The sequence below is a fragment of the Brachypodium distachyon genome, chromosome 1 (genome assembly GCF_000005505.3).
Source record: "Brachypodium distachyon strain Bd21 chromosome 1, Brachypodium_distachyon_v3.0, whole genome shotgun sequence".
In the NCBI taxonomy this organism is placed as follows: domain Eukaryota; kingdom Viridiplantae; phylum Streptophyta; class Magnoliopsida; order Poales; family Poaceae; genus Brachypodium; species Brachypodium distachyon.
In genome coordinates this window covers 5,217,266-5,238,338 of record NC_016131.3, presented here as the reverse complement: position 1 = coordinate 5,238,338, position 21,073 = coordinate 5,217,266, and the positions used below count along the sequence as shown (strand labels likewise).

The following is a 21,073-nucleotide window of genomic DNA, read 5'->3' as shown; positions in this document are numbered from 1 at the left end:
GTTATTTTCTTTCTTTGGGCGCGCGCCGGCCGCGTGCACGTGGAGAGTCAGAAAATGGGATCCTTGAACAAACGTGTGTCCTAGTATAGTAGTGTACCGATAATAAAAGGTGGCGAATCCAACCACTCGAGTACTCGACGAATAGCTGGCGCCTCCACTGGAGCCGAGAGCGGCAGTGTAACCATTATTAGTTAGTGCTGATGTCTAATTCACTCGTGTCGATCTCATGAGTCATAAGAATCTGTAGAGTACCGCTAGAGTAAAAGAAAACATTTTACACGAGACATGAGGTGAGGATAGCCCGGTCATTTGGGAATATGCTTGTTTTAAGTATCGCAACCCCTCTTGTTTAAGAACCTTTTTTTTGTTGTGTAATTTTCTCTCCACAAAACTCACATTTCTTCATACTAGTTTGTACTAGCTAGTTTGGATTTTGTTTACCCTAACAAACATTTGGCCATTTTGAGACCGAAATAATTAATCTTACATTACCTCGCACTCTTTTCACAACTCACTCCCTTTTAACTCTGCATTTTGTTTCCCTTTTAACTCTTTTGACAACTCACCCCCTTTATTTTTGAAGATTACATCAGAGGCGAATACTATACTCTCTGAGTATTGTAATGTGTAAATACTACTCTACAATACTACTCTCTGAGTCTCTGTTGTGACTTCTGTGTGGGAACGCTTGGCATGTGTGGAGTCGTGGACCACGCCCAACTTTACTATTCCGTTCAAAGTATTGGGCCCTATAAATGACGAAGGACATATTCGTGCGCACATTATGCAGCCAGCCATCGAACGGGAATTGTCCTTTTATCATGGTCGAAACGGCAAAACACCTACTACGCAGCACAGCAGCAACGGTGGGGTAGCAATGCAGGAAACTTTGGCTCTGCCGTTCTGCAACCCTTCCGTTTGGTTGGCGGGGAGCAGTCTTTCTTTGGACTACTCGATCCGTGGATGGAACCATTGACCAGCACTTCAGCAGCTTGTATACCTGTTCTAAGATACATACTGACAGGTACTATAAGCCTGCAACGTATATACAGTACACCTGTTTTCCATATACTGATTCTCATATGACATCGTGTACTAAAAATTCTAAGATCAAATGTTGTAGCCGGATGCCTGGAATCAGATAATCCAGTTGCACAAGAACAATCATATACATGAATCATTGATGGTATTGCCTTTTTTCTTAATGTGATCTCTGCAGTCCGCCAGCTCTGCCCAACGCCCTCATGCAGAACGTGCATCACCTACAACGGCATCCTGCAGGAATCAGAGTTAAATAGTCTGACACGGTGAGGGAAACACCTGATAACCATGAAGCGGTGAAGTAACTGACGTTCGAAACAAGCTGATAAAATTCCTTATTACTTGGTTGACAATAGTGTATTTATGAGCTAGAATTTCAGTGAATCAGTGCATACAAGAAACTAACATGTTATGTAACCCTACTATGCCATATTGGCAAAGAGCTATTGCCTCAACATCACTGAGTCTAAAAGTACTTCTGATAATCAACTTGCCTACCCACCTCCTCCTGTTAAAGGACAATAGACATACTAAAACTCTGACTATTCAAGAGATACAGAACAAGACTTACTTTTCAATGAGTCTTGGCATTATAGCTAAAACTGGTAACCGTGAAGAGTTCTATTACTAGCCATGACTTCTGGGATCAGCAACTTGGTGTACTTTTCTGAACTCTGCACTCGAGTATTGACCGACGGCTCGCGAATGAGGTATCGTGGGATCACCGGAAGCAAGAGCAACCACATTATCAACAAAATACTGTTTTGGAAGCTTCCCAACAACATTGCCTTCCTCATTTCCTTCCTTATCCAGAAAGGCAAAATGAGGAATACCTTCAACTCCAAACTCGTCAAGCTCTTGTTCCCACTTTGTATTGTCGACATTTAACATAACAAAGTTGATACGGTCCCTACAAAGAATTCTTCCGGTAAGTTAACTAACATTTAAAGAAACCTACCAGGTGATGCAAGAGGTAAGTTGTTGATAATTACTTTAGATATGGAAACTGGCGCGGACATTTATAGCTACGATATCTCTTCTAAGATGATGTACAGTTATGGTTCTTCTAGACTATTTTGATCCACAAGTGTATATATCAGAACAACTGAACAAGGCGCATATGACCTGGGTGCAGATCAGAATTATCGTTTCTAGATTCACTAAGGAAACGTGGTCCATCAGTACTTTTTTATAAGAAGAAAGTACATTAATTAGCTAGATCTTTAAGTATGGTTTAAGTTTGGCAAGTGTATGATGACTACTGCATGCTCTTACAAAGTTAGAACGGATTAAGGTAAGCATATAAACCCTCCAGATTTATATTTTTTAAGGATTGCTTCCAACACTGAATGCGTGAGTTCAGATTCCATAGCAATAAAAGTATTGCAACTTGCAGGTATGATGTAGCACTAATCCTTTAAGTACTTTAGTGTTTCTGACCTTTCACTGACTTTTGATGGATTCTTCGTATGCTTATAAATTAATTCCCGTTTTACATTGGACCCCGTTTTACTCTCTTCGATCCGATTAAAAAATTTCTTTAAATATTCCAGCTATCTCAATTTCCTTGAAAATGGTGCTCAACCAACAAGAACAGGAAGGCAAAATTCTTTAAGAAAAAGAAAGAACCTTGTCTTCAAATGGAGAACTAAATGAATAAAAAAAAGTAGGAGAAGATTACTGAAGAATGAAGGAACCAAATCATATTTGCAACTTCCTCGGGGTGCAGAGGAGTCAAAACAAGAGTACATGTCGAAAGGGAGTTTACTTGTACTGCTGCTCAACTTTGTAGATATCTGGTGCTAACTCTCGACAAACTTCACACCAGTCTGCATAAAACTCAACAACAGTCGGCTTGCCATTTGCGAGAGCCTGCAGATGCACTTATATCAGGCTAATTAAATTCTGAAGGCAATTAGACATTTAATTCAAAGAAAAACATATCCAAGGAAATAAAGTCAGCACCGCCAGGAAAATGGAGGCTCAGTCATAATAGGGTTGCTTGTGAATTTGTCATGAAAGCCGTTCATCACAGTGCACAAAATCTATATATACTACTCCCTCCGTCCCATATTAAGTGCCGAAATATTACATGTATCTAGACGTATGTTAGTATATAGATACGTCCATATTTAGAAAATTTTGAGTCACTTAATATGGGACGGAGGGAGTACTTGTTTCATTTCAAATAGATGTCCTTTTAGAATTGGGCACAAGAATTAAGCGTGTGGAAGAAATGTCCATATTGTCGATATCTTTTCCCTCGCCTAGGCATTATTTACCTCCTTTTCTTTCCCAAAGCAACGCATACAAGCACAAAAGTTATTTTAATCGGGAAGTGCGTGGATCAAAGAGTTAGTTAGCTCCTTTTTATGAGTCTGACGAACGATGAATAGGAAAACAATGACTAAAATTGCATTGGAAGTGTAAAATGAGAAGTATCTTGAGAAAAATTGGAGATACTAACAATATCTATTTTGAAACAGACGGAGAAATTTACTGATGGATCATACAGGAGCAAGCTTTCACATGAAGCAGTACTAAATCTACTTTGACATCTTGCAACTCGAGTAACATATATATTAAAATGAACATTTGCGGTATAACAGACAAAATGATAAACCAACAAAAAGCGATTGCATGTTCAACTTAATCTTCTGAATATTAGGACACCATGGCAACGACTAGATGAGTTTGCTTTTATAAATTAGATGATAAAAAAGTTCTGATCACGGTTGAAGAAACAAAGTGAGCATGGCCGAAATGACAGGTTATAGAACTGGACTCTTTTTCTTATCTACTGACTACTTCAACAATTTCCTTCCCAAATTGGCTGCAAACTTGTAATTTTACCATATCTGAACTGAAACCAATGATGTAGTGTTGGTCACTTAACTATAACTTTAAGCATAAAATCTATTAGCTTAAAAAAAATCTATTATCTTAAAAATACAAATCTGGAGGGTTGCACTAACTAATTTCAACTACAGAAGATGGCAGCAAAACCTCCATTTGCTCTTCACATTTAGCAGAATATTCTGCAACAATTAGTATGTCTTTTTTTCACTATAGAGCTGAGCATACAGCTCCTGTGGAGCAAAGGCCAAGAAGCGCAAACCTCTTCATATGGCACAGCATTGGCCGCTAGATCTTTGAGGGAAAACCCGCCAAGTTGGAGCCTCTGAGATGCAAAGAGGCCCGTAGCTGCAAGAGTGGAGAGCAAAGCTACCCTTCTGTTGAGATCCTTATCGGGGACAGGTGGGTTCTCAGCAGCAGCCTGGGATGTGCTGCTGCTTGTCTGGACCTTTTCCTCGCCCATGTCAGCTTTGACGTCCTGCTCGTCCTGTGGAAGCAAATGGGAGCACCAGTCACTTCACATGCAAAACTGCAAGTTCATGCTGTCTGACTGCAATCTCTACTACTGGTCTTGTGAATACGAAGCAGGCGAAGCACAAACCGTATGCTTGCTAGGATACGAGGACTAACCGTCTTTGGCTCCATGGAATCGGGCGGTGCGACACAGACCAGGGTCCCCGGCCGGCGACTGCCCTTCCACGGATGGAGACAGAAGGGAGCGGGGGAGCGACGGCGGAAGCCGTGCTGCTGGCCGGGGAGGAGGAGGAGGCCGGAACACCTCGACGCGACACTCGCCATTCTAGCTTGCAGTTTGTGGCTTCGGTTCGGTTTGGGGAGGCGTGCGGGGGACGAACTGACGACGAGCCGCCCGGGTGGAGATGCCGGGTCAAAGCGGTAGGAGGAAGACGATGATGATGTGGGTGGCGGACGCGGCGCCACGTCTCCCGTAATTCACGCCATGGAAATGGACTCCAAGAAAGAAATAAGAGCGGCCCACGGCCCAGTAAACGAAACCTAGATATCAGATATAAGGCCTTTTTTCATTTTTGAGGGGAAGATATCAGGCCTAGGCAGCCCATGCATGTGTCTCCCGGAAACCACACCCCGGTAATAAGGCCCAAAACCCAACCTGGGAAAATATCGGCCAGGTGGAGTTGGCATCGTCTTCGGGGCTGTTTGGTTAGCTCCTGAAAGACTTGCGCCTGGCCTGGAGCTTCCTTGAGGTGTGCCTGAAGATTGTTTGGTTGCTGTCCTGAAGATTGAGGATGGTAGCCTGGCCTGATGAGGATAGCGCAGTGATTAGTCTGACCTGACAGCACTGACAAGCTCAGAAGGAGATTAGCCTGGTCCAGACCTCCTATTTTGCACGCCTGGGTGCAGCAACAGCTGCCTGGCATAGCATACAACAATTAGCAGATATATTTTTTTGTCTTCATTTTCTACTATTACCTACTTGATGCATCTCAGGCCAGGCTCCAAACCAAACACTCAAAGCGAAGCTAGCCTCCTCAGGCACGAAAGATCAGTTTTTCAAGTTGAAACCAGGCTTCATAATTTCTCAAACATAAAGCTCAGGACACCAACCAAACAGACCCTTCGTCCCGCCCGTCCGTTGGAAGCAGACACAGAAAAAAACACAACACGCGATCATCCATTCATTCTGTCGCTTGCGCCATGCATGCCCGCGTGCCAACCTGCCCTTCTTCGAGCCCCTTCCCCTTTGCTTTGTCCGATTGCCTGTCCCCAGCCGACTGCCCTCATCATCAGGTTCAGGTCCTCCGGTCCAAGGGAAAGAGGAAATACAACTACAGCCGTAGCATCGTACAGTACAGATCGACTCCAGTACAATAATGGCCGACGGGACGGGCAGTGGTTCGGCGTGTACTAGTATTAGTATTTATTTATCAGGGCAACAACTAATTAGGTGCTGCGATCATGAGAGGGAACCCAAACATTTTGCTAGATCTTGGCATGTACTTGGGGTCTATTACGTGCTCAGGGTTGATTTCCAGCGAATACAGCCAACTTCGCTGAGCCAATTGCCGTGCGTCACGAACGTGCGCCATGTGGGATGTATCATAATTCGCCGGTTTCTGCTAGCTAGTACCTGTGATGTGAAGGGAATGTAGTGTTAGTGTAGATCGATGGTTTGTTTAAGCTATGCTGCATTGTTCTTTTGCCCCGTGTGGTGTTGTTACCGTTGCAGGGTAACTTTCTATTCCCTGGATGTTCCCTTCCCCTGCTCCCAGCCGGCATAGAATAGTCCGCAGTCTATAGAGAGCATAGCATCATACATCATGTCCGATCAACAGCCCGAAATGCTCTTTCTTTCCCTCCGACAAGACAGGAGCTAAGATTTCACAGCCAAAGAGAAACAAACTGCATGCTCAACACCGATGAATTCCTTTCCACTTGTTAGTGCAAGAGAGCACGGCCGGTTCTCAAATGTCAAGTCGTCGTAGCATGCACACTCATTGCATCATGAATGAAGATTACAAAAAGGACAACAGATCAACGAAAGGCTCGGGAAAAGGTTGCTTGGACTTGAGCTAGCTAAGCTAGGACCGCATGAAACGACCCTGGCCGTTCCTAAAGGTTTGCACAAAGCTGAGAGACGCACCACTTGTTGCTTGCTACCACTCCACCACCCAAGTCCCATACCCTGCCTTGCCAAGATCGCCAGCATCTGCATTGGTATCTTCAAAAAATTACCACACTAACGTGTCACACTGTCAGTGCTCAACTGCTCATCCATCAGTTCTTGGACAGTTGGACCGAGCAGCAGATTGTGGGCTGTAATAAGTTTGATGATGGCAAGCACTCAGCTCATCGTTCTCGAACATCGTCTGACTCAAGGCAGAAACAACTTCACCTCCAAAGGGCAACGGTAGTAAAAAAACAGTCGAGTTAACCCTTTGACTGTAACCTTTTTTTCCTCCAACTCCATCCAACAACGCTTTCGAAAAGTTTGAGGCAAGCTAGGCTTTACCGAAAGGCCAAGGCTCTCGCGTGCCTTTTGCTTCTCGCAGGTCTACTAGATTCCCCGTGTCTCTCTCTGTAATAAACCTGATCCAGCCACAACCCACATGCCCTGGGACAAATGTTCACAGAAATCGGAGAGATAAATCAGCCATGCCGGATTTGCTCATGAAAGCCAAAACTAAACGCTCGTGTACTGTAACCCGATGCGATGCCTCGTGTCCACGGCCACGAGTATGGAGTATGATGACAAGCTTCCACAGAGAAACACGCACCTGGTGACCTGGGCAAATCTGCTTGTAAGTTGTAACATCGTCAGTCGCGTTAGAACTTTGGATTGGCCGTCGTTGTTGGCTTTGTGCCTTTCTTTCGCGTGTCCTTCGTGGCCTGGCTTTGTGCCTCTCGGCGTGTCCTTCATGCATGCAGTGCCAATCCTAGGGTGCCAATGCCATGGCCTTTATTGGCACTGCCAGTGACAGTGCCAGGTGCCCAGGTCCATCCATGATCCATCTCCAGCACACCACGCACGCCCGCACGCCCCACCATCGGCACGAGCGCTGAGCAGTGAGTGACTCACAGAAGCCTCCCTCGATCTTTTTCCAGGCGGCCAGGGAGCAGAAGCAGGAGCCCTCGTCAGGCCTTCAAAGGGGGTTCTCGCCTTTCTGGGGTTTCTGTTGCACTGCGTGAGATCTATCAACCCTATCCACCGCTGTGAATCCCCCTGTCTCTCGTGCACCGGCCCCGTAATAAATGGCGGTGCGCCAGCACCCTCCAGAATTGATGGCCGGATCGGTTCACGCCTCCTCATTTATTACCGTCCGATCGATCAGGCAAATGATGCCGTCGCGCCTCCCCCTTGGTTGGTGGGTTTGTTTTTCTGAAGGCAGAAGCAGCACAGAGATGGCTGGATCAACGTTCAAACTTCTGCGGGTCTCAGACGACCACAGAGCGCACTTCGTTTGCACTTGGATTGGACTGACAAAAGAGATGGCTGGATCATATGGACGTTGGTTTCAACGAAAAGAAGGGTCTTTGGCATGCACGCCCTCTCGTGCAGCGAGATTCCTCCGTTCTTCTCGTGGTTAGCAAAGGATTAAACCGGACCGTGGTCTCTCGGTTAAACTAATGCCGCTTTTGGCCGTTATCGAGACAGGAGAGCTGTTTTACATAACCATCAGATATCAGTAGCTGAGACCGGTAGCTCAATTAGGAAGGAGAAATTGTTTGTCCCCTGCCCCTGTAAACTTGTTGCGGAACTGACTTGTTTAAATTAGAAAGGGTTGCTTTCGTTTCGTGCAGAATTCCCGGGAAAACTGATACAGTACGTTGGACAACATTGCGGTACTATACAAGTTTTTCTGTGAGTTGTTTATCACACTATCACAGCAGGTTGTTGACAGGGCCAGGTCGAAGCATACCAAACACGTGAACGGCTCGGCACTCTTGCCGCGATCAAATTCGACGGCAACACCCGGCGTGTGACTGCCAATATTTTTCTGTCAGCAGAGTGGATGGCAGTCTTGTGAAGGGAGATTGCTAAAACACTCTCACTAGTTAAATGGAAAGCGAGTACGGGTGGTTGATTAAACAAATGGCGCTAATGGCGTGGAGGATACGTGCTTTTGAGGCAAAAACAGAGCAGGGGATGGCATTCATCAAAGGAAAGGGAAACCAAGAACGCCATCTTGTCCCCGTCTCCCTCCTCCAATTTGGAATCATTTAAGTCCCCCCACCTAATACAAAACACGAGAATAGTTCGTCATTATTGCGAGCTCCCTCGTCTCCTTCCCCCCTTCTCTCTGATTCCTACAACGCCAGCGGCGCAACCATTGCTCGCGGAATGCCGTAGCAGAAAGCGATTGCACGGCTGTAGAATCTCTCTCCGTCGATCCGTGCCTGCGCTGCGAGAGGATCGTTTCAATGCAGGGGGGCCGGAAGATGAAGAGCACCAGGGAGATGGCCGCTCCGGAGCAGCAGCCCAGCCCGAAAGGCCAAGCATGGTAAGCAATTGCTGTTCATTTTACTATCTCTTTCGCCGGTTCATCAGGGTGATTTCCTATCCCGCGGTCTCTCTAATGCTCCTCCGCGTTTTGTGCTCGTCAGGTTCTGCACCACGGGGTTGCCCAGCGACGTCGTGATCGAGGTCGGCGACATGACCTTCCATCTCCACAAGGTCAGTCAATCTTTACTCCACGAATTCCAAACTTTTCTCGATCTCTTATTTGGTACTACCAGGAGTGTCTGGGCATGCGCATTTTTGCTGTCCTGGTCTCCATTCGGTGCTAATCTTGCGCGCATTTGCTTCTTTGTCGAGCTTCTGCGTAGAGCGTGGAAATTTACCGCGGCTGTTGATTGATCTGAAAATCACTAGCGGCAGCTGAAAACCGATACCTTGCTTGCAGTTCCCGCTAATGTCGAAGAGCAAGAAGATTCACGACCTCATCACGAACCGGGAATCAAGCCAGGTCGCCAAACAGGAAGGAGGGGAGCAGCAAGCATCAGAGGAAGGGGGATCCGAAACAGGGGAGATCAGGGAGGAGGAAATCGTGCTGGAGGTGGACGAGGAGTCCGCCGACGCGCACCGCATCCGGCTCCCGGACTTACCGGGCGGCGCGGAGGCGTTCGAGCTGGCCGCCAAGTTCTGCTACGGCGTCAAGCTCGACCTCACCCCGGCCACCGCCGCGCCGCTTCGCTGCGCCGCCGAGCGGCTCGGCATGACCGACGACCACTGCGAAGACAACCTCGCCTCCCGCGCCGACCGCTTCGTCTCCAGCGCCGTCCTCCGAAGCCCCCGGGACGCGATTCGCGCTCTCAAATCCTGCGAGGGCCCTCTCCTCTTCCCCATCGCCGACGGGCTCGGGCTCGTATCCCGCTGCGTCGATGCCGTCGCCGCCAAGGCCGCCGCGGCCACGCCCACCGCGCTCTTCGGCTGGCCTGTCGCCGCTGACGCTGCCGGAGCCGGAGTCGGGGACCGTCCTCCCCCACGCCGCAAGAACAATGCCGCCGTGCCGTCCACCTTGTTCGACGACCTGGCCGGCTTGTCCCTGGTCACCTTCACCCGCGTCATTTCCGCCATGAAGGAGCGGGGCGTCGGGCCAGAGGTCATCGAGGGCGCTCTCATCGCCTACGCCAAGCGGTCCATCCCCGGGCTAGCACGCTCCGACCGACATGTCGCCGGCGCCGCCGCCGCTGCCGCAGCCGCCGCTCCGCGGTCGGCGGATGGCGACCAGAAGGCGCTTCTCGAGACGGTCATCGCCAACCTCCCCGAGGAGACCATCAAGAGCAGCGCGCAGACAGGCACGGCCGTGGGCGCCACCACCGCGCGCGTGCTCTTCGGCCTCCTGCGCACGGCGAACATCCTCCAGGCGTCGGGGGCATCCCGCGACGTGCTGGAGCGGCGCGTGGCCTCGCGGCTCCCCGACGCGGCCGTCGACGACCTGCTCGTCCCGAGCTACTCGTACCTCGTGGAGACGCTCTACGACGTGGACTGCGTCGAGCGCATCGTGCGGCACTTCCTCGAAGGCCGAGATGGGATCGCTGAGGAGGAAGACGAGGAAGGCAGCGAGGCGGAGACGCCGGGCAGAGCGGGCAGCAGACGAGCCATGCTGGCCGTAGGGAGGCTCATGGATGCCTACTTGGGGGAGATCGCCACGGACGCCAACCTGAAGCCGGACAAGTTCTGTGATCTCGCCTGGGCGTTGCCGGACTGCGCCCGCGTCTACGACGACGGCCTTTACCGTGCCGTCGACATCTATATCAAGGTAAAGGAACACATTGTGATTTGTGAATTTCGTCTTAATTCATGTTTGCTGCGCATTGCCGGTGCTCACAAAGTAGCCGCCGTGTTTTTTGTGCAGGCTCATCCGGCGCTCAGGGAAGAGGAGAAGGAGAAGGTGAGCGGCGTGGTGGACGGCCGCAAGCTGACGCTGGAGGCGTGCACGCACGCGGCGCAGAATGAACGGCTGCCCCTGCGGACCGTCGTGCAGGTGCTCTTCTTTGAGCAGCTCCAGCTGCGTCGGGCCATTGCGCAGACGATCGTGGCGAACGAAGGCGGCGCGGCAGGCCAAGGAGGGGAAGACGTCGACAGCGATGGCGGTCGAACGTGGCGGGTGGCGACGAGGGGAAACCAAATGCTCAGGCTTGACATGGACAGCATGCGGAACCGGGTGCAGGAGCTTGAGCGCGAGTGCACGACCATGAGGAAGGCCATCCAGAAGATGGACCGCCGAGGCGGCGCTCCGGTGGATAGAGGAGCAGCGCCAGCTGCAGAGGGGAGGTGGGGTTCAATGGTGACGAAGCGATTCGGATGCAAGTTCCCGGCACAGGTCTGCCAGTCACAGCCGCGTTCCGTGGTGGCACGGTCTCGCCGGCCACGGATAGAACAGAGCCCCTGAATCCTTCTCCGCTGCACATCATAGCTTGGGCCATCTTGTTTTGTTCTCTTGATTCTTTTCTTCGATTTGTGAAAAGTGAGGGGTTTAGCTAGGAGGCATTGTGAGTTTTACCATGTTTGTTCAATCCAATTTCGTTTTAGCATTGCACAATTGCTCGATGTCATCTTGCTGGCCACAAGTCACACATTGGTTAAACAAAGTGCTTCATCGTTTCCTCATCACTTACAGTTACAAAAGCCATTGCCACAATCTACAGGCTTGGTCAAGACACTGGACTACAGAAAGGAACAGATATCAATGGCAGGTGTGGTGGAGACACCTCACCAGTAATCCCCGCAGGAGCAGGAGCCGTCCTTGAAATGGTGGAACCGCTTGTTGTCCCTGACGATGATCTCGCGTCCGGTCACCTTCGCCATGAGCTTGACGGCGTTGTGGCAGTCCCCGCAGATGCGGAGATTCTTCATGACCCGCAGCGGCGTGCCGGGCGGCGTGCTCACCAGGCCGAACGCGATGGCCAGGCGCTCGCTGTGGTACATGAGCGCCTGCACCTTGGCGTCCTCGTCAATGTCGTGCAGCACAAAACGGGTGTCCGGCACGTACCCCGCCGCACGTATCTCCTCGTGCAGCTCGCGCACCTTCTCGTACGCCTCCTGCCGCTTCGTCCGCGCCTCGTTCGCCTTCCTCCGTGGCGGCGGCCTCGACGCTTCGTTGAGGACACGCCGCGCGTCGCCGGGGGCGCCGAGCTTGCAGTACAGCGTGGCGATCCTGTGCAGGATGGGCGTGGTGATCGCGGACCGGGACCTGGGACTGGAGAGCAGGCGGTGGGCTCGTCTGAGAGAGGACAGCGAGCGCGCGTCCGCGCAGCACTGGAGAACCGTTACCTGCTCTTCCGGCGCGAGTTGGCCCGACACGCCGCCGACGGCGCCTCTTCGGTGGAGCATTTCGTCGAGCAGGTTAAGTGCGCCCTCGGGGTCGGGTTCTTGGCACAACCTCGCGAGCTCGTCGCGCTCGAGCCGGCACCCGGTGTCTCCGGATGGGATGTTACTCGTGATACCAGCGGGAATAGAAGCAGCGCCGGCAGACGCAGAGTAGAGCAACGGGCGGCAACGGCCGCGGTAGTAGCGGGTCGTGGCGGTCGGTTGGACGAGGCTCCCGAGGCTGCGGCAGCTGAGGCTTGCGGCGGTGCGGAATGAGGAGGCGTGAGACGCCGCCGGTGCTGCGAGCGTTGGAGTGATTAGCATGTTTGCCGGCGACGCGTCTATGCGAGCCAGAAGCGATAGGGGAATTCGCTAAAGGCGAAGCAGAACTCCAGAAGGGGCAGCCGCAACCGTGTGAGCGTTCGATCGACTTCGACCAAACGAGAACGATGACGGAGGTCGGAGCCACGGGACGAGAGGGCAAATGGGCCATGTGTGTATTGGGCCGAGAACCCGTTCTAAGTTACTGGACTGCCGTATGCCCAAATAGAAAGCCTTTTCCACTCTGAGTTGCGATAAGCCATTATCATCAGAGCCCGATAATAGGCCCAACAAAACTAGCTTATGCAGGACATCTGTATACGGGCCTGCTTAATTCGCATAAATCCCTTGCCTCAAAATACTCGCATAAACCCCCACTGGTAATAATCGCATAAATCCTTTGCCCACGACGATTTCGTTCGTAAATTTCGAAAATCAGAGCATACGCACACTTTCTTGCGACCAGTGGACAGTACCACACACCATAAGTAGGAGGAAGACCATTCAAAAACTGAATAGGAGGAATGAAGGATGGCACATATGGTTGACTATTATCCTTCTGGTAGGCAATGGCATTGCATAATTAATATCTCCTTTTCTTTTTAAACAATGTTAGTTTCATCTTAAATTAAAATCTGAAAAATTGCTTATTTATAAAGAAGGTATCAACACTTATTTGCTATTGTAATACATGTTGCTAAAATTTAGGACTTGGATGGACGCCAACGATTGAGTTCCATCCCGTGACGTTTGCTAGGCATTTGGATGGACGCCAACAATTTGACGAGCCCAACCTACCGCAGGTGTGCGCATTATTTCTCCACCAATTCTTGGGCGAGCGGATGGCGTTGTTTTTCTTTGCCAAAAAATTGGCAGCCAAATTTTGTTCGTTGTTTCTCTTCTCCTCCACCATGACGTAGACAACGATGTTGGGGTGGTCATCCATGGCGGATTGGCCGGTAAGCATAGAAATAGAATCAAGAAAGATCTAGGAATACAATTGTGGCATCATCTTCTTCGGCGACGCATCGTGCCATCCGACAGTCAACGGTGACGGTACAAAGCTGATGTTACGGTCTTATGGGTGCCCAAACTCGAAATAGATCAAGGGAAAACTTAGATCATCTAGTGTCTGAGTACATACGGTTTAGATGATTTGTTATGTCTCTCGTAGCGGGTGAAGAAATCAATACAACAGTTCTTAGCAGGAGTTCGAGAAGAACGTGATTTTTTGACAATGTGGTTGATGGAACTCCAAATTTATTAAGTCGTCTAGCTTCTGACGATGTGATGTGGTAGGATCATGTAGGTTTGCGGGCAGGAACTGAACCATGGGGAGCATGTTTGTGCGGGAAGGAGGACAGGAGTATACCTGGGCAAATCCCGAGCCGGGCTCAAAAAGCCCGATGGGAAAACCTCAAGCCCGAGCCCGGCCCGAAGACCGACAAAATGGCCATTTTAGTATTAAAATAATTGTTTTTGAAATAAATAAATGATTTTTTATATCTATTTTCCCCAAAAAAACACGGTTTTTTGTCATTTCGAGCTTTTTTCGGGCCGGGCTTGGGACTGGAAAGTGAAGCCCGGCCCAGGACGTCGGGCTTCGGGCCGGGCCACCCATGCCCAGGTATAGACAGGAGTAGAGGCCAACATGATGCATCAGATGATCATGCTATCTTCAATATCCACGAGCTTGCTAGCTAAATGAGAATTGACGCATACAATTTGTCCAATTGTTTCTCGTGGGTTTTCATAACCCTGTTGCGCAAAAAAGGGTTTGCATTTGAAACATATGTCTGAGTTGTTACGTATATCATGATCGATACATAACGCGATTGAGTCATATGTTTCTTTACCCTAGAAAAAATATTTCTATTTTACATATCCAGGGGTAGATCCTAGAATTTCTATAATAAATCACAGGTAGCTAAGCTAATGTAGTTCCTTACACACCACTACACAAGCATGTTGTGATTGTGCCGCAACAGTCGTACGTTCCGATGAATTTCTTTAGCAGGTAGAAACGGAAAGAATTTTGCTAAAATAAAATGTTTTTTCCTAAAGAAAATGTGCAATGCAGATCGGTGAAGTTCGAGCAGCTACCAATCTTTTGTAGCTGCAAGAGCGGCAAACCAAACAACTGCTACTTATCTTTTGGCCACCCTGGTTTCAGTAATGTCAAAAAAAATTGCGGGGTCACTCACGGCTTAAAAAGCGAACGTACCCTAACATAACCAGAACACGAAATAAAGATGATACTCTCTCCATCCGACAAAGAATGTTTCAATTTTGATCAAATTTAAATGCATCTATATACAATCATGTCTGCATACATTCAAATTTTGACAAGACATATCTTTTGTTGTTGTGTTGGACGGAGAGGGTATGTTATCTACGTGGAAGCTATGTCGGCACAGTCCTTCGGAACTTTCTGATATCTTCGTCCGAAGACAGCGAGGTCGACGTGTACCCACGTGGCCGCGTGCAACTCGCGCTCCTCCTAGCCTCCTGCCGACCTGCCACCGGGTACAGCGACGGCCGCGCCTGCCTGCCGGCTGAGCCATTCGGCACCACCAGATGAACGCAAACCGAGAAGAAAAATCGGAAGAATTCAGTCGCCCATCACATCAAAGCGAAGATCCCGGACGAAGGAGATAGAGTTTAACATTTTTTGTTATTGTGGTCGACCAAGAGATTTAATTAGGATTAGAAGTTTAGAACGCGTAATCTGCTGCTGTTGGCCACACATTCGCATGTGTGTCCACGTCGAGACGACGATGTCGAGAGTAATCGGTTTTTAAGATGCCTATAATTGCCAGATAGGCAAGCGAAGTGGGATTTTTCTACGTACCTGCTTATGTAGTTATGCGTGGTGCGTACGGCTGACACGTCGGTACGGCTGCTTAAAATATACAGTTCCGTTTGGCTAAATTAGAATCACATTTGTGACTTGCGATTGCAATAAAAGGCAGCTCCAGCGGCTAATGCTAGTGGGGAGTAACATAGAGTAGTATATTACTAGTCTAAGTTAGCAACTTCATAATGGTAATAGCATATATATGGTACCATGCATTGTGTCATTTATTAGTTTGTAGACTTATTTTGTTTTGATTTGTGTAGACTTATATCTAGTTACCACGTCTTTTTTTTTCATTTAATACCATGTCATGTCACAAATGCCTAGTTGGCATCTTATGTTATTATCTAAGTTACTTTCATATGAGCAGCCTAACAGACCAACCGCACACGGTATCAGTAAACAAAAAAAAAGGGAACATCTGAAATTTCACTTGAAATCTTAAATCAAATAATGTCACGAATAATACTTATCCATCAATTAACTGCGCTATTTTAGAGTGTTAAAAAAACTATGTAAAAAGCCAAAGATCAAACAACAAATTTATACTGCTATGAAAAATTTGCCATAGAGATTTTGAAAAGAAGAGAACTCGTCTCGGGATGAAAAGAGGGACACAGAGTGCGTCGGTCCCAAAAGAGACATCAACGTGCTCTGCTAATTTTCCTTGTGTATGTATCTAAAAAGATCCACAATAGTTCTGCTAATTATCTTTCTCTTTCTTCGCATCCTGAAGGCTGAATCCCAAAGTCAAAATTGTTCGCACTAAATTATGCATGCATGCAATAATGCACTGGCAGGAGTCCCCCACGTGTCTCTCATGGGTTCGTCGACGTTTACCCCCGGAATTGTCCAGACCGTTGGCCACCTGTTCCGTCGACCCCAGCAATCCAGCTAAGCTAATTAAGCAGCCTGTACATACATATCCGCAGAAATCAAACCCAAACCCAGCACTGTCCCTGACGGCCTGACCAGAGCCCGATCCGCGCGCAGACAGAGAGCCAGAGAGAGAGAGAGAGAGACTGAGAGGTTCGTGTAGCTCGGCGATGGGGAAGATGCCGTCGTTCCTGGAGATGAAGACGGGCGCGGCGAGCGGCGCGTCGGAGGCGGCGCAGGCGCTGATCGAGTCGGACCTGCGGGAGCTGGGCGTGGCGGCGCGGAAGCTCGCCAACCACGCGGTCGTCCTCGGCGGCGGCCTCGGCTTCGGCAGCTCCCTCCTCAAGTGGCTCGCCTTCATCGCCGCCGTGTCAGTACACATCTCTCTTCATTTCCTTTTTCTTCTGCCTTTTCCTTTTGGGCGAGTGGAGAGAAAAGGGGAAAACTGCTTTGGTTTTGGCAAAGGGGACACCCACCGATCTCGCTTTTTGGGGTTCTGAATGGATCAAGTCATATGTGAACTTGCTTGGGTCACCAGGACGGTAAACTTGGGAGGGATCGCTAGCTTGGAAGTAATTTAGGCTGTCCCGTTGTTCGGACTTCAGAGAGGCGCCATGGGTGAAAGACTGAAAACTAAATATTGGTAGGAAATGTTAACAAGCTCGTCAACTCAATCGTGTCGGAACTGGCGAAGTATACCGAACTTGTTTGTGTTTTATTTACTGTACTTCTGAATGTTAGGAATAAGTTGCTCCTCTATAGAATTTCTATGCCGTGTCAAACTGAAGTATTGTTCGGAAGATGCACAGCCTAATGTTTGTTCGGTTGTCACAGTATTAGACTTTGTCTGAACCTGGAATTAGCACTTCTTGAAGATTTGTCGGTTGTCACTTGTCACAGCATTATGCATTATCTGAACCCTCTCATGTTCTCTTCTACTGCAGATACCTCTTGATATTGGACCGGACAAACTGGAAGACCAACATGCTGACGGGCCTCTTGGTCCCTTACATTTTCTTCACCCTGCCTGGTGTGCTGTTCTCTCTGATAAGGTGGTTATGGCCGCAAACAACCTACTGCAGCATGCTTTCATGTTTAAAATTAAATTCCAATTTTCATGAGCTGGCGGATTGTTCTATTGTAGTGGATTAGCAGGATCAAAGATGTGAACTGATAAAACACTGCTTATATCAAGTTGTCATACTGTTTGGTAATTGACTGACATCATCATCATAGGTTAAATGTCTGAATGACGTTTTCCTTTCAAAGAATTTCACTAGATTGATGATAAAATAAAACAACTTTATAGGTTGTTGATAAAGCGACGTAAAGGCTATTGCTACCTGACTACAAAACTCAAGCTACCTTTTTCATACTTGTTATTTGTTGGTTGGAGTATAGCTGATACTCGCATTTACTTCCGTGATTCTATATCCTCTATTGATATATCACAATTGCACAGCATTGCACACAAAATTAAAGCAAATATGTGATGTCAAACATCGAAATTGCAGGGGAGAGGTTGGTTGCTGGATTGCGTTCATTGTAGTCATCCTTCGGCTCTTCTTTCCTCGCCACTTTCCTGGTAATTTTTTTGTTCTCTACTATTCAATTTCATAGTGTCCCATCCAAACAAATTTTCTTTAAGTGTGTTGCATTACACAACGAGACTGTCTCGATTTCGGTCCATATAGTGCTACCAATATGTTTTTCAAGTAATAAATAAATTGGTAGGCCGTTAAATTTTCCATGGGTATCAGAATAATTTTCTTCACCTGCATCAGATTGGCTGGAGCTGCCAGGCTCTCTGATCCTTCTCACGGTGGTCGCCCCAAGCCTATTCGCGGACACCTTCAGGGGTGACTTCGTCGGCGTCGGCATCTGCCTTGCAATCGGGTGCTACCTGCTTCAGGAGCACATCAGGGCATCAGGTGGCTTCAGGGAGGCCTTCAGGAAGGCCAATGGCGTGTCCAACACCATCGGCATCGTCCTGCTCTTCATCTACCCCGTCTGGGCCCTGGTGCTGATGCTGCTGTAGAAGAAACACCATTTCATCGCTATCAGTGTCTGGTTCACTTCCGTTTCACTGTTCGATGAACCCTCGTGGAGACCCTATGTTGATTTCATGATTTGGCATCGATCGTCTGGGCTCGATGAACCCTGCACGTTTGTAATTGTACCTGTCCGGGGCATGTTTTGTTTTTGTTGCGGTCCTTGATTTGTCGGGTACATAAAGTTTCAATAAGAACATCATCTATGTTGCTTTCTGTGGTGAAAATGTGAACGAGTCGTTGGCTAAATTCTCAAGCGAGGTCTTCTGCTTTGCTTTTGAGCATACGATGACATGATGTTAAGCAAAGGTTTACCGGCAACAATACGCTTGTAATTCCTAGAGTGTACGGAAACAAAAAGTAAAGCACTAACCGAGCTGGAGGATGGGCCGCCGTGGTCCGTGGATAGTCATTTTTGTGTGGAAAATACTCTTTTTAGGCCCAGCTTTACGCCGCAGACAGTTTTAGAGGGCTTGTGGGCTTTGTGGCCAGCTGCATGCCGCGCAGTAATGCCTCCACAGTCGCACACCCGCAGCCCGTAGGAACCGAAGAGTCCACAGATGCAGCGCAGTAATGCCTGCCAGAGAGAGGTCCGGTCTCATAGGATCTTTTTTTCCGTTGTTTCGGGCTTTTAGCTCCGTTTTTTCTCACTCGCCGCGGGGTGACCACACAAGGTGCGCGCCAACGCACATTCTTCCCCGCTCGATAAGCCATCCGCTTCTTTTTATATCTTCCAGACAATATTATTCTCCTGATCATCCTGGATCAACTCGACCAGGCTGCTGCTGCAGTGCTAATGCGTGGACCAGAGGAGAAGAGAAGACCATCAGTATTTGTCCTGTCGGCCCGTTGTTACGATCAGCCAAATCACCGACCTCGATCCCGCACCTTTGGCGTCTCCACGTGCGGCTCGATCTGCCACGTCTCCCGAGAGACGTCGCCGTCACCGCTCACCAGCGCACAACTAGTCCCCGGTCTACGTTGTGCCGTGTACACGAATGTTGGGTACGTGGAGAAAGCGACGATTTAGAGAGCGGCGAGAAGATGAGCGAAGTCAAAAGGCCGGACGGAAGTGGTAGTAACCATGGCGATCAAAAGGCTCTCGAGAAAGGCGGAGAAGAAGAAGAAGAGAGAATCTGCTCCCCCTCCACGCTCGTGCCCGCGTATCCATCCACCCAAAGCCTCCAACTTTTCATCTTGTTCTTTGTCCCTCCTTCCCCCTTCTTCCTTTCTTTTCTCCGCAACGGACTCACGCAACACGCATCATTCCATTATCTCCTCTCTGCGTCGTAGCGGCGACGCAACCGGCCAGGGAGTTAGCGTGAAGTGCGACAAGCTAGCGGCTAGTGTGTTGGAGTGAGGAAAAGACTAGGCGTTGTCGCGTATGGGATGAGCCCGCGGCCGGGGGATGGCGAACCGGGAGAGGGCGGGCGCCGGCGCCGTGGGCAGCGCCGGCAGCCTCGGCCTCCGCGTCGGCCAGGCCGTCTTCTCGTCGGCGGCGCTCCTCTTCATGTCCGTCGGCGTCGAGTTCTTCAGCTACACCGCCTTCTGGTACGCCTGGATCTTGCAGATTAATCTTGGCTATGTCCTTTGTCCTCCAAATTCTGCACCCGCATGTCTGGCTCTGCACAGTCAGGAGTGCATGCGTGTCGAATTGGGGACGATTCTGCCTTCAGGGGTACAGTGATCATCAGGTTTAGGATTTTTTCTTTACATTTAAGTCACAGGGCACCTGTCGTTGATCTATCATACGCAGGGCTGTCTTTCTTATATCCTGAAAACAGAAACCATGTTAAAAGTTTTCTCTACAGACTGCATACGCGCGGTTGATTGTTGATTCTGAAGTTGTCTGAACCCCGTGCTAAAAAACTTGACAGCTTCCTAGTGACAATCATGGGGTTGGTGATCCCCTGGAGCTGCACGCTGGTTATGATCGACGTGTACTCCATATTCGTCGGCTGCCCGCTCCGGGTGCCGGGTGTCATGGCCATCGTCGTCGTCGGAGACTGGGTACGTTCTCTCATCTCGCATCTCCTAGGTGCCACACTTCACCTGTCCTGTCAGTAATTAGCATGATGCACGATGTGTCTTGTTTCAGGTGCTGTCCATCCTCTCGCTGGCCGCCGCGAGTTCGAGCGCCGCCGTCATCGACGTCCTCCTCCAGTTCCATGGATCCCAGTGTACGGCGAGGCTGTGTGAGAGGTACCAGCTGTCTGCGATGATGGCCTTCTTGTCCTGGTTCCTCACGGCCGCTTCCTCCCTCTTCAACCTCTGGGACATCGCCTCCAGGTGAGGAGGGTGAAATGCAGAGATCCTGACTGACTCCAGTATGACCCCGAATCCCCGATTCAGTCTTGTTTTGGGTACAGTAGGTTGGAAGGAACGCTTTGTAGTATTCAGAAACCTGCCTCTGGCCAATTAGCCAATCTGTGGTCGATGCCCACCCAACCTGATAAAGGGTGCTTCAAGTTAACCTTATGCAATTCGAATGATCAGATTCATGCGAAACCCTACACTAGTTTTGTTCACATCATTCTATGGTCAGTATAATATCTGGAGAATTCGTGCATAGATAGAGGACTGGACAGCATTTATTTTTCTTTTTGAGGGCCTGAAGAGCGAACGAACGTTCTGCTCGTCAGTCGTCACACCGATGGGCTAACAACGTGTCCATAGCGTCGAAGGCCTTTGGGTTTCTTCCCACTACACTGGCTGCGCGCCTGCGCATATTCGGGCCTCCATGCATCCTCAGTTTTGGCCCATAGGATATGTAGCAAATAA

The 21,073-nt window shown here is 49.2% G+C and overlaps 5 protein-coding genes across 6 annotated transcripts; 3 read left to right on the top strand and 2 right to left on the bottom strand.

Moving 5' to 3' along the window:
* Nucleotides 1-983: 983 nt before the first annotated feature.
* Nucleotides 984-4,809, bottom strand: LOC100822896 (thioredoxin-like protein HCF164, chloroplastic). Its single transcript, XM_003558832.4, has 5 exons — nt 4,528-4,809; nt 4,160-4,384; nt 2,810-2,913; nt 1,613-1,951; nt 984-1,275 (listed from the first exon to the last, which is right to left on the bottom strand). Exons 1-4 carry the CDS (start codon nt 4,693-4,695, stop codon nt 1,669-1,671), a joined length of 780 nt encoding a protein of 259 aa, XP_003558880.1. The 5' UTR covers nt 4,696-4,809; the 3' UTR covers nt 984-1,275; nt 1,613-1,668.
* Nucleotides 4,810-8,436: 3,627 nt separating this feature from the next.
* LOC100840262 (BTB/POZ domain-containing protein At5g66560) lies at nt 8,437-11,420 on the top strand. The gene is made up of 4 exons (XM_003559344.4): nt 8,437-8,876; nt 8,980-9,049; nt 9,279-10,637; nt 10,734-11,420. The coding sequence occupies exons 1-4, from the start codon at nt 8,797-8,799 to the stop codon at nt 11,268-11,270; spliced, it is 2,046 nt and encodes a 681-aa protein (XP_003559392.2). The 5' UTR covers nt 8,437-8,796; the 3' UTR covers nt 11,271-11,420.
* A 15-nt stretch (nt 11,421-11,435) lies between these two features.
* Nucleotides 11,436-12,645, bottom strand: LOC100839646 (pentatricopeptide repeat-containing protein At4g14050, mitochondrial). Its single transcript, XM_003559342.4, has one exon. The coding sequence runs from the start codon at nt 12,509-12,511 to the stop codon at nt 11,591-11,593; it is 921 nt and encodes a 306-aa protein (XP_003559390.1). The 5' UTR covers nt 12,512-12,645; the 3' UTR covers nt 11,436-11,590.
* A 3,611-nt stretch (nt 12,646-16,256) lies between these two features.
* On the top strand, nt 16,257-18,541 carry LOC100844112 (cold-regulated 413 plasma membrane protein 1). The gene is made up of 4 exons (XM_010230989.3): nt 16,257-16,611; nt 17,186-17,293; nt 17,756-17,826; nt 18,026-18,541. Exons 1-4 carry the CDS (start codon nt 16,412-16,414, stop codon nt 18,277-18,279), a joined length of 633 nt encoding a protein of 210 aa, XP_010229291.2. The 5' UTR covers nt 16,257-16,411; the 3' UTR covers nt 18,280-18,541.
* A 780-nt stretch (nt 18,542-19,321) lies between these two features.
* Nucleotides 19,322-20,863, top strand: LOC100821346 (CASP-like protein 5C1). Of its 2 annotated transcripts, XM_010230986.3 has the most exons (4): nt 19,322-19,455; nt 19,586-19,843; nt 20,170-20,302; nt 20,391-20,825. In XM_010230986.3, the coding sequence occupies exons 2-4, from the start codon at nt 19,701-19,703 to the stop codon at nt 20,583-20,585; spliced, it is 471 nt and encodes a 156-aa protein (XP_010229288.1). In that variant the 5' UTR covers nt 19,322-19,455; nt 19,586-19,700; the 3' UTR covers nt 20,586-20,825. The 2 variants fall into 2 exon arrangements, with proteins under 2 accessions (XP_010229288.1, XP_003558875.1); XM_003558827.4 differs by having other exon boundaries at nt 19,323-19,843; nt 20,391-20,863.
* Nucleotides 20,864-21,073: the final 210 nt, after the last annotated feature.